Below are 12,275 nucleotides of genomic sequence, written 5' to 3'. Positions count from 1 at the left end.
ATGTTAACAGAGTCACAAATCTCATGGGGATGTTCCATAACAACTGACAACCAATTCAAGCAGTCGAGTGTTGGAAAGTGCACAGAATGCACGGTGACAACCCACAAATCAAGACACATCTACAACTACGGTAGATAAGCAGGACTTTTCAACTCCCGGGGAAGTAAATTGAAACGAGCAGCATTATATGAAAAGCTCCGCTAAAACCCGGCCCCCTTATGCCTTGGCACGTCGAGACGTTCAAGTTCCTGACACTTTGTCATGGACCTCATGTTGAAAAATGAAACGCTTTCTGAGAGATGTTTGATGATTAATTAGCATTTTGCAACAGTGAAGAGTGCTGCTCTCAGTTATCTCCAACCAACCAATTTGTCTACACAGATGAAAGATATGATTAAAGCAAATTTACACTGAATATATGTATGTATGCACATGAAATGCACACATTGATTCTGGGTTCTTTGAATTCATTCCGCACTCTCTCAATCAAGGTAATAACCGTAAAATAATCCTCAACTTTACAGAATATATTAAGGGTCTTATTGTTGGATTATTGAAATGGTTGCTCGCTCGAGAGAATTTCATTTGTAATTGTGCGAGACTTTACAAGGCCAAATAAGCAACATAATTCCCCGTATTAAGAAATGTGCCTTATTAGGCCTAAGTCAACGTGGCAACCGCGCCACCCGATGAAAACAGTTTTTTGTTATCTTTGTTGATAAGAGAACTGACGCCCCCTCTGAGGTGTTTAGGTAGTTCGACTGGTCTAGTAAAATGGCAAGTCGGTCGTTCTGTCCCGTTGTTGTTCGTTTTTATCGATGTTAGCGCGTAAATTATTGATTCTTACCAATAAACCTTAGCTATAGTTGTATAAGAAGCTCGTCGGTTATTTTTGTACGAAATAGCGTCTCTGAAACTGCGAACTCAGGATGGTCCGAACGTGATTATCCGGTCCACAACTATGTCTCTTGGCGGCCATTTTGCAGAATCGTCACATTTCGACCCTACCAGGAGCATCCACGCTTCGGGTCACGCCCAATGGGAACCACAACGCATCTGTTGGTTCTTGCACCCAGATCGACATCCCAGCACTTCCTACCATTGTTATTTATTTGCTTATAAGTGGAACAGAACTTTTTCCTAAAATTGGTAAGAACATTCTATATTTTTAATGAATTTCGGGCATCAACAACGAAGGTTAGCTCCAAATCAAGTTATTGATATAATTTATAAGTCAAATTAGGTGCCTACAATCTTAATTCTATTAATGTTTATTTTCGTACGATGCCACAAATGCAGCCTCACTGGCATTGCCGTTACAAATTGATGATAAATATGCATTGAGCACAGATATTTACATGTTGAGACGTGATTTCTTTTTTTAATTCCCGAAGATTTTCTCATATTTGTACTTGTTCATATAAAAATCATAAGTCGGAGCAGCAACCCCTTTAATGTAATAGGTGTACTAATAGAAATTAAGCATTTTTTGGTGAGATTAAGCTTCATTGAAAACATACCAATTGGAAATGTTATATAATAATCAAAATAATCTCCGTTACTATCTATGACCTTTGCCATTTATCGGGTAGATGATGGATGTCCTCGCGATAGAAGCTTAGTGGTTTCAAAACAAAATAGTTATCGAATCGTTTTCGAACATCTTCAACTTTAGAGAACCGCTGATCAGCTAAATAAGACTGCATTGATCTGAATAAGTGGAAGTCGAAAGGAGCCAAGTCTGGAAAATTCGCCGCATGCTGGAAAGTTTCTCAACTTAAGCACAAGAAGAGTTTCTGATTCGATTTTGCTGTATGCGGACGAGCATTGTCATGCAGCAATATCACTTTCCGACTTCCGTGGTTCGTAAATGGTCTTTTCTCTCCAGAGCTTTACTTAATTTAATCATTTGGGTCTGATAATGTTCAGCTGTAACAGTTTGATCAGGTTTAGAAACTCATAAGAGATCTCCTTTCCAATCCCACCAGACACATAGTAACATTTTCTTGGCATAAATATTCGGTTTTGCAACTGATGTGTATGGCTTGCCTAGATCAATCCATGCTTTTCTACGCCTAGGATTGTCATATAGAAAATTCTTTCTTTTGTATCGAGAAAGACAGTTCGTGTAGATGTCAATTTTTCGATTTTTTTGTCTTCAATTAGCTCATGAGGGACCCATAACATGCAATCGAACTGAAAGTGCTCGTTGACTCACTCCTAACTGATTTTCATCCAATAAAGTTTGAAGTTCTTCGTCTTCAAAAAATTTCCTTAATGAAACTTTTTAACCCACAGTTGAAGAACCAACAGAATTATCTCGTCAAACTGTAATTCAGCGTCAAACTTCTGCAAGTTCAGCAGCACTTTTGATCAACTTAAAACAGAACAATATTGATATTCTTAAATTTTGCCTGGAAACATCACCTAATCACATACACTGAATGACAGCTCCTAAGTAACTAATGCTTTTATGATATAAAGAGCAATGACTAAACCGCACCTGATCAAAATTGCGAGCCAATTAGAAGCGTCTTCGTAAACATGTTTTTTAATGCGACTAACTTCGGTGTTTAGTTTCTTTTTGTACACTTATTATTTATTTTGATGTGCATTTTATCTGACACCAAAGCCCCCAGTCAAATAATCCTCTTTATACCAGTAAGGTACTTTTCTAAGCCAAGCAAAAATTGAGCACTGGATCTAGAAAATTCTTATTTCATCTGGTACTGAAGTATTCCCGATTTAGGCAGCTAAAATTATACATCCCAAAAATTAGTAGATTGACAGAGTAAAGCAGCTTTATGGGTTTAAATAAATACACTTGCTGTAGCAGCACAATGAACAATGCGCTATTACAAAAGTAAACTTTAGATCCAATTTGTTCTCTGCTTCAGTAAATTTAGTTTAGCATAACATGCATTACCGTATTAATATAAATTTCTGCTGATTCAATTAGATTTCTATTTACGACTATAAAGAAAATTTCTCAGTGTATATAAGGTCACAATGGCTTAATTTTGACAACACCAGGGTTGACCTTAGCAAGTCTGACGCCATGGGCAAAATTTTTAATCACCGCTTCCTTATTCCCAAGAAAAACCGCCGACAAGGAAAATCCGCCGCCCTGGGCGGTCGTCCAACCTCGCCCTTCCTAAGGCCGGTATTGGATAGCACAAAAACTTTCTAAGATTTTTATTCATAACGTGCCTGCAGAGCTTTTTCATATGGTTCCTAAATCTGTGGTCTCCAATCCCTAAAAACTACTAAATTCTTAACACACTTCACGAATTCCAGGGACACCACTTATTTTAATATCAATTTCATATGTTGTCCTGCCTTAGACTCAAAGAAGATTTCAAAAGATTTACTTAGATTTTTAAAAATATCTTCATTAGACACATTACTAAGAGTCTCCAGGTCAGAATTTAGTCCTCGTTAAAAACCAATCTCTAATCATAAGGATCAAACGAGCAGAAAAGTAAGTAGTGTAAGCTTGCAAAAATTCATCGACCTCAATATGTCTGATGTTTAAATGATAAAAAGTAATGACCTTAGCATGAAGCCGTAGGGAACTCACATTGGCCCTATCTGAATATTTATTTTCCGAGTAAACAGCTTGATTGCTCTCCCTAAGATAAGACTGAATTTGTTTACAAGCGCCAACGCTCAATCCATAGGAGTTTAATTTAGAAATGAGGATATCATGATTTATTGCACCAAACGCTTTAGAAAAGTCTTAAAGAATCAAATAGCTTAACATTTTTCTATCAGGCTATCCAAGGATATCATCAGCGACCCTTCCTAGGGCCACAAACGTGTTTCGACTCCTAAATCCGACAACATGTCATTGTTAGTACAAAATTCATAAACGTAGCATATAACAGTAGAAAACCTTTCTAAATATTTTATAAATTCCAGGCAGGATGCCCGTTATTCGCAGATCGTTAAAGCTTTAGGGGCAGGAGTCTATGCCAATGGTCTTTCAATATATTGTTTCCAACTAAGTGGAAAGCACTCAACCTCAAAACAGCAATTGATTATATAAAGTATCTATCTATACAGGGTGTTTCATTGTTGCACAGCGCTCTCTGAGATATGTATACTATTCACTAGTACAAAATAAAGAAAAGTTCATATAAGCATGTGTTCGATCTTGATTGGTAGCGGAATTCCAGGGTGTTAAAAGTAAAAAAAAAATTAGGTTTTTATTTTATTGTACTTGATCTACTACAGATAGAGCTTTTAAATTTTATATATATGTGTATAAGGTAATAGGTGCTGCTTAATATAAGAGTAGATTGGCTCTAATTACTATTCAGGCTAGTGTATTCTCTGAGGTTTTGATTCATAAAATCCTTTAAAAAAATTTGCTCGTACGCCACTGGTGAATTTTAATATATTTTTTTCTTTCTTCAATCAATTATCTAAATTTTATCTCTCTTGATTTTCAGTCAAATTCTGGTCAGTTTCCTCATAACTTAATTAATTTATAAATTCAATCAAATCTACGGTCCTAGGGTTTTTGGATTTGTTTTTCGGAATTTCTGAATTTCATGATTATTTTATTCTTTTTACACCATTTTTTAAAAATTGAACAGATTTGACGGTATTATACGGTTACTTGACGTTTTCTGTTAAACAAATTAATTATTTTAATTAGATTATTATTCGTGTGATCGAATACTGTGAAATCTGTTCAGTTTTTAAAAAATGATGTAAAAAGAATCAAAGGATTCTAGAATTCCGAAATTCCGAAAAAAAGTTCGAAAATCTTAGGATTCGTTGATTCGATTCAATTTATAAACTCATTAATTTATGATGAAACTGAACAGAATTCGACTGAAACTCTAGAGAGATAAAATGTAGGTAGTAGATTGAAACACTTAAGAAAAACATTAAAATTCACTAGTGGCGTACGAGCACATTTTTCTAAAGAATCTTATGCCAAGTCTTAAAAAAATACAGTATTTTCTATAGTAGTTGGAAGCAATATACTCTCGTATTAAGCAGCACCTATTATCCAATATGCACATAAAATTTGAAAGGTCTATCTACAGTAGATCAAATACTATAAAATAAAAACCAATTATTTTCTTAACTTAACAACCTGTAACTCCGTTACCGATCACAATTGAACACATTTTAATATATAAGCTTTTTTTCTTTATTTTGTATTAGAAAATACATACCTCAAATAGAGCCGTGCAATTCTGAAACACCCTTTATAAAGCCTACTGACATCATTAGAGGGATTATCAATGAGCGCTGCATTATATTTAATGTTGTTCAGGATTTTATTACGAAGCATCATGTCTCCTTGAACGTGCAGCTTTCACGAAGTTAATTTTCCTGCTGAAGGCCGACTCCTGTTGAAAATATTGGGCAAAGTAGCTGTTTCCTGCCGTAGCATCACACATGATTTAGATGGGTTATTTTTAAATGCGGACCACATTTTTCCAGAATTTTTTGGGAACTATCTCCCTTCGAGAGTATTCTTGTTAATTAGGCAACGTTAATTTTCTGAGGTGTGTATAGCTTAAGTTCAAGTTTAGTTCTCTCGTGTATTTCTCCAACGCAACAGCTCGCTGCTTCATAAATATGTATCTTGATGTGTGCAGTAAACTAAGGGGTTTCGGTTTTAGAAATAGGAAATCCTCTGGGTAGAGCGTACTTAACAATGGAAAATTCTCTAAGTAGAGCATTCTTAGCCATGAGAAATTTTCTGAATAGAGCATAAATATAAAAAATTAAAATTTTCGGAATTTATTACAATTAAATTGTCTAAAACACCTGCAACGAATAATCTAGAAAGTTACGTTTACTTTTGCTACACCTATACAACATGTCCCCGGACGGGGCTGCTAAGAGGAGAAAGTTTCTTATTTTTCATTTTACGAGAAAAATGTATTCTTAATGAAAGTTTTTACTTGTTTCAAAACGGTTGAATCAGTTTTCATTGTTTCAATTTTCCTTTTCGTTACGGAAAAATGTTGAAAAATAGGTTTGTTTAGTTGAAAATGTTTCCAAGACGCAAAAGTGGATTCTTGTTTTCATAGCAACCATATTTTCATTTATTAAGTTATTATTACAAAAAATCAACAAAAACAAGGAAACTGCAAATAAAAATTTCCCTCGATCCATTCACCACCTTCATGGCAACCGTATTCGGGAACATACTGCCTATTCATTATATGATAAGACTGTGTTCTGAAACAGTATAGATATCCATAATTCCCTTATATGAAGAGAAAAGAATATTAGAAACAAATTTTGCATCTAAGTTCAAAGGTTATACTTGCAAAGTTGTTAAAACGCACAGGTATATCAATAATTTTCGATAAGTTGGTGGAAATATCTATAAAAAAACTTTTCTATGAGTCATGAATGGTACAAAACAATAGATATTTTCCATTTTAAGGGCGAAGCTTTGAGCGAAACAGTGAGCAAACATTATGAAAAATCCACAATATTTAAACACCCAACGTTGGAACTGGATAATAATTGTGAGACTCACGTCTTGGTTAGTGGAGATATTCTATTTAAGAAACGACTAGGGTTCCTTTGTCCCGTTAGTGCTCTTGCATATCAACTAAATAAAGATGAAGCGACTAAGCCACATTGTATTTAATTTCCCCAACCATTACCGGATCCTAATCCGATTTTAATATATTTCAACTAACTCGGATAATGATACTCCAAGACTTTCGGAGACAAATAGCGTTGCCAAGAAAAGTTTTCCTATTTTGAAACTTTAATGTTTGCGCTTTTATTCTGTGTTTCCGGGCAACGCCAACCGAATTATCTGGAATCTATTTTAGTTGCACTAAAGCTTATTTTATCTTCGGGAGGAGATTCCGGAGCAAACTTCGAAAAGCATAATTTTATTTAAGACCAAAAGTCGGAGAAACCAGACCAATATGACTATGGAAAAGGAGATAAAAAGCACTTGTAGGCAAGAGGTGTTATTCGCGTACTTCTACGAATTTCCTCTTCGTCCAATTTAGATCCGACGAAAATGGCGGTCGACAGGGCTCTTACCTGATTACATTTTCCCTGCTATTGCTCCCCAATAGAGCTCGTTTATCCCGTGAATAAAATCGCGTTGGAACGTGATTTTTGGTGGAGTAATTGCCATTAGAACGTCGTATATTTTATAATAAATTCGCCCTTCAAAGAATTCCTTATTTGCACACCTTTTAATGGCGAGATATCAACTAGAGTGGAATATTCTGTACTTCCCTCAAGATCCCTTTTAACCGTAATTCCATAGAGACAGCAGAGAGTTGGGTCTAATTATATTTCACTGTTATTGGGTCCCATTATGAAGGTTCGATCTTTACGCTGGTTTTTCTAGCAATTCCCGAGTAAGGCCATCCAATTCCAATTTCCAATTGAGATTCAATAGAAATGCCGTTAAAGCGGTATCTACCCGATTAAAGAATCCGTGATATTGGCTGGAGGTAAACATTGGCCCTTCCTGAATATTCCTCGGATTAAAGTATGGCAAAAGTAAAACGAGCAGCATTTGCAACTGACTGGAGGCAATTCGAAATTTTTCCGATTTTTATGTTCAGGCCAAGTTCCACTAGACGTTTTATGTTAACGTCTCCTTAGGAAAGTTCCAGGGAATGCATAATGCTGCCGGATATATGAAGGAAATTGAAAAAGTTCTCTAGCAGTTTTATTATCCGGATGTCGTACAGTGTCGCTAACTAACTCTCTGATATTCAATTATTATCATCTGAGCTTTGCGGTCCGAAAAAGTAAATCTTTCGTAAAATTCTTTCGGTGATTAATGGTTATTACAAAATGCCGTAGCTTAGGCAAAATCACGCATTGGATCGGCTAGGAATCAATTATTTATGTGCATGCTTGGTTAGAGCAAATTGCCAGCCATACAAGGAACATCGATCTTTATTACGTTTTCGTGTTTCGCGATCCGAAAAATTGATGCTTCGAAACGTTTTTCGTCCTTCGTCGTTTTCCATCTTGCAGCAGAAGCAAAATCGCTTCGACTTGTTGGAACAGAATTAATTGGACAATGAGTGACAAAAACCACGTTCCGTTCTACAGCAGCTCCTCATGATCGATAAATTCATCAGGTCAACGTGTTCGGCAATCTTACAAGTTAATCGCTTTTATTATGCCCCCATTCTAGAGCAATTTTACCTCTGCTGTAATTCTTAATAGCAATTATTCGAATTAATGTGCAGTTTTACGGTTATTTACGTTTTCTTTGTTTCCAGAGCGAGGATGGAGAGGATTAAGCAAATGAAATATGTACGTGTGGGCGTGTGACTTCGATATTGAATTTAGTTCAAAAAATGATAGGAACTTCTACATCTTGCAAACATTTCGGGAAGTTTTATTTTATTAAACTGGTCACGATGTAACAAGTCAAATAGCAGCATCATCAAACTTAGAACCAAAGTTTTCGTCGGAGCTCACTGATGGCGCCAGCGGGTGGGCGTCGATATATGCAACCACAGATACACACTATTTTGGAATTGAAATCGGATCACTCACGTGCCTCACGTCATCCACGTGACATGGCGTAACCACTCACGTATAGCTACTCTAATTAAAGTATAAAAATCAAAGCTCACTTTCCCAGAAACGTCTTTCCACACAGAAGTGTATTCTACCTGCAAGTTGTGCACTCATAACTCTTTAATTTCCAGTCTTCATTACCTTTGCGTATAATAAATGATTGAAACAACTAAAAGGAAATGCTGGAATAAAAGAGCAGAAAACTAGTTTTCCACTTAGTTTAAGCAAATTCCCTTGAATTGCTTATTTCTTAAACAAATTAGATCTTTCCGCATCGTCGAAGACTTCTTCGCGGCCTAACATGACCGGTCTTTCTCTCGTGCACACTAATTTCATTAAAGAAGTAATTAAATGACACTTGGAGAAGCCCAGAATTTTGCTTCGCGGTCTCGTACGAACACAATATTGCGGCTGAATAATAAGGACGATTTAGCGTATACACTGGCAATTTGCTTATGCCCAAGCTGAAAAATCCGACGCTGATTAATAGATTACACCCCCAGATCCGGAAGATTGATCGTCGTCCTACTGGGTGTTGCGTCACGAACAAATACCTCTCCATTATAATTTCCACACCTGCAGTCAACTTCTAGACAACCTTATCCGTCACCGCGGGTAATTTGATTCTCGACTAGGACCAACTTAGTATTGTCACTTTATGCTTCGCAATAATTCAGGCCCTAATGCCTGCAATAAAGGGCTTTGCACCAGGGAGACGCTTAAATTTAAACTTGTGAATAATTGGCTCTACTTTTCTTCGGGGCAACTTTCAGTGTTCGTAAGTGGCTCGTTTATACAACACATTCAGAGGCCCTAAATACCGGCGTTTTATTGCTCCATATGGACGCATTGTTAACCGTTAGTCCGAGAAATCCGACCGATCTCAGGTCAAGATAGAAATATACTTTCTCATTAGGTGCAGATTTAAGATCGTCGAAGATTACGGACTGCAAAACTGAACTTCATTAATGTAGAGTTTACTTATTTTATTACTCGTCACGGAATGTTATTTCGTTGTACGCGTAACAAGTAGCTATCACAGTTCACAGCGCTGGAAACTGTGTTACTCATAAATTAAGTAAACCGACATGTACAATAAAAAATAGAGTTGATGATGGCAGCCGAAAGACGAAACGTCGGATGGAACATTTGAAAAGGTCAACGTGTAGATAGGAAAAACTGGCAATGAAAATGTGTTTGCAGTTTTGGACTTCCTTGCCAAATAACGCTAAAAAAACAAAAACGAAACTTCCAATTTTTAGTTTTTTCAGATACATTCGGAATATTCGAAAAATTCAAATTTTGAGAACGGCACTTGGTCAGGCGCTAAATTACGCAATTTCGCCCCCATTTAACCTTCTTCGTATCTCCTCTAGTTTCCGAGATCCCAATGATGAGGGTCGAATTTGAAATGCCCTGTAGAGAGCGGTTCTTTCTTGGAAGTGTAAAAAATGTTTAAAAAGATGGGAACAATCTCGTTGCAGATAAGACGTGTCTAAAGAGAGTGTATTAAAACTTTTTATCGTTTCGTGGCCGTAAAACTGCAAAAAATTCGAGAAATTGGTAGTAAAGATTTCATCGCTTCGGCGATAAGCACGGGGGCCTTTTGAAAGAAACGATGTGCCCTGGGAGTCTGCAAGAGTCCAAGTCGGACCAAACCTCCCAGGATGGCTTTCACCGACTCGAGATAAGGAAAGGGAGTAACAAAACTAGTAATAAATCACAGTAAGGAAACAACACGTATATTCACCATTTTTCAACATTCAGCATTTCAACATTCAGCATTAGAACTCAACACCGTTACAGCAATACAAAAAACAAGCTCACTTCGTCGGACATCCCGGTTTTACTTAGTTGCAGCCACAGGAGTTTACCTGGACATGACCTATGATTTGGTCTTAAAACATCTGGAAAGAATAGATCTCCATATCAGCTTCTGTAAAAGAATCATTTCAAGGCAAAGAGGAACACCAACACTCATGATGAACGATCGTACCATGCACTTTTTGAGCAGAATATTCAGAATAGTCCCGAGTAAGTCATCCAAAAATGTCTGGTACAACTAAGATTCGAAACCAGAATGTAGAACTTTCACCAATCAAACTCTTTATTGAAGAGTTGAAATGAAGTAAAGTGAAGAACGAATATGTTAACAATGTGTATTTTGCCGCTGGACTGAGCAGGCTCAAAACCATGGTGGCCGTTGTTAGGGCCTAATTACATCCAGGGAGTGTTGCTTGTAGTTTAAAGTAGCAATAAATTCTGTCACCTGGGTTTAAGCCCTCAGGCAGGAATGAAATTCTTTCGGTGGAAAATGAGTCTGCAGTGGATGTTTATGGTGTTTCGACGTGGTATATAGGTTGTCTCAAAAATATACCGACACATTTTATGGGGTAGTGGGAGACATCAATACAAACTTTTTTCTTAAATAACCATATGCCCATAAATAAATCGGTTGAGCAAAAAAAAGGAAATATGACTTTGGTCATTATAATCAGTTTTTGTTCGCGTTAGACGTTGTTTTATTGATGAATAAGCGATGTCTCACAGTAATAGTTCAAAATGTTGCCCATTTGCCTCAACACAAAGATTGTATCGTTGGTTCATTGACTCACGGACCCTATGAAATATCCCTAGAATAGTTTTTAGATGTGTCCAACTGGCCATTATTCTTGCTAAGAGACTTCCTCATTATGAATAGGCGTTTCGTAAACCAGAGATTTGAGATAACCCCAAAGGAAAAAATCCAGTGCGCTGAAATCTGGAGAACGCGCGGGCCAGGCTACAGAACCACGTCTTCCCATCCATCGGTGCATATCGGTAAGTTCTTCAAATGAGAAATTAACGCATTTTTTTTCTTTTGCGGGCATATATTCGTTAAAGAAAAGAGATTTGTACTGATGTATTCCATCACCCCTTAAAGTTTTCGGTATATTTTTGGGACACCTTGAATATTAGATTGCTGCCACGACACAGATGGAGGTGTGGGGGTTAGCATGTAGAAAAAATGGTAAAAAATAGTAATATATACGACGAAAAAACACAAAAATTAACAATCCCTGTTTTTTAATAGTCTATTTACTCATAGGTTAGCTCAAACATGAATGAGGCACAACCGATACTATTGCAGAAATAAACCTAAAATCACCAAAGAATGTTGTCCATTATCGAGTCTTCAACTCGAGTCCCATTTGCCTCTCCACTCACTTATTAGAGCTTTCAAGACTGCGTAACACTAATGACCCCTCATAAGAGTCCTCACAGAAATTCACTGCAGCACTCGCGAACATAATATCGGTTTAACTATCGACGTTAACGTCGTCTCAGCATTAACCCTCAGCTAGAAAACTGAATCTTGCATCACCACCTTCGTTTGTGAATTTCGATTAGTTGGCTAATGGGAATTGAAACCTCAAAATTCCATCAAAATCACGAACTGTTTCAACGACAGCGTCTCCGATCAAGATTGCTAGCATTCCTGAGACCCTCAGCATTTATGTGTCAAACTTCGAATCCAATCAATCTGAAGTTTTTATTTCCGCGATGCCCTGTGACGCCCCAATGTCGCCCCTGTGTCGCCCGAATCTCCCCCGAGGTTATTTGCTTATAACTCACCTAAAACGTAGGCCTCGGTCCTTTGAAACCTTGTGAGGAATTTTCCACCATCCGAGATTAAGTTATAAAAATTGAAAAACTGAACATCATTCTCTCCCTCTTATTCA

General features: G+C 37.0%; 2 protein-coding genes across 2 annotated transcripts in view; both read left to right on the top strand.

Moving 5' to 3' along the window:
• Window positions 1-6,862, top strand: part of dsb (debris buster) — an 87,295-nt gene extending 80,433 nt beyond the window's left edge. The window contains exon 13 of the mRNA XM_066405999.1: window positions 6,853-6,862. Within this exon, the coding sequence (XP_066262096.1) occupies window position 6,853 (1 nt within the window). The 3' untranslated portion in view covers window positions 6,854-6,862. The remainder of the gene's footprint in view (window positions 1-6,852) is intronic.
• LOC136419566 (potassium channel subfamily K member 17-like) overlaps window positions 1-12,275 on the top strand; it is a 78,723-nt gene that overhangs the window by 21,950 nt on the left and 44,498 nt on the right. The gene's annotated exons all lie outside the window — the stretch shown is intronic.

The sequence above is a fragment of the Euwallacea similis genome, chromosome 2, assembly GCF_039881205.1.
Source record: "Euwallacea similis isolate ESF13 chromosome 2, ESF131.1, whole genome shotgun sequence".
Lineage (NCBI taxonomy): Eukaryota > Metazoa > Arthropoda > Insecta > Coleoptera > Curculionidae > Euwallacea > Euwallacea similis.
This window is presented reverse-complemented; position numbering and strand designations above follow the sequence as displayed.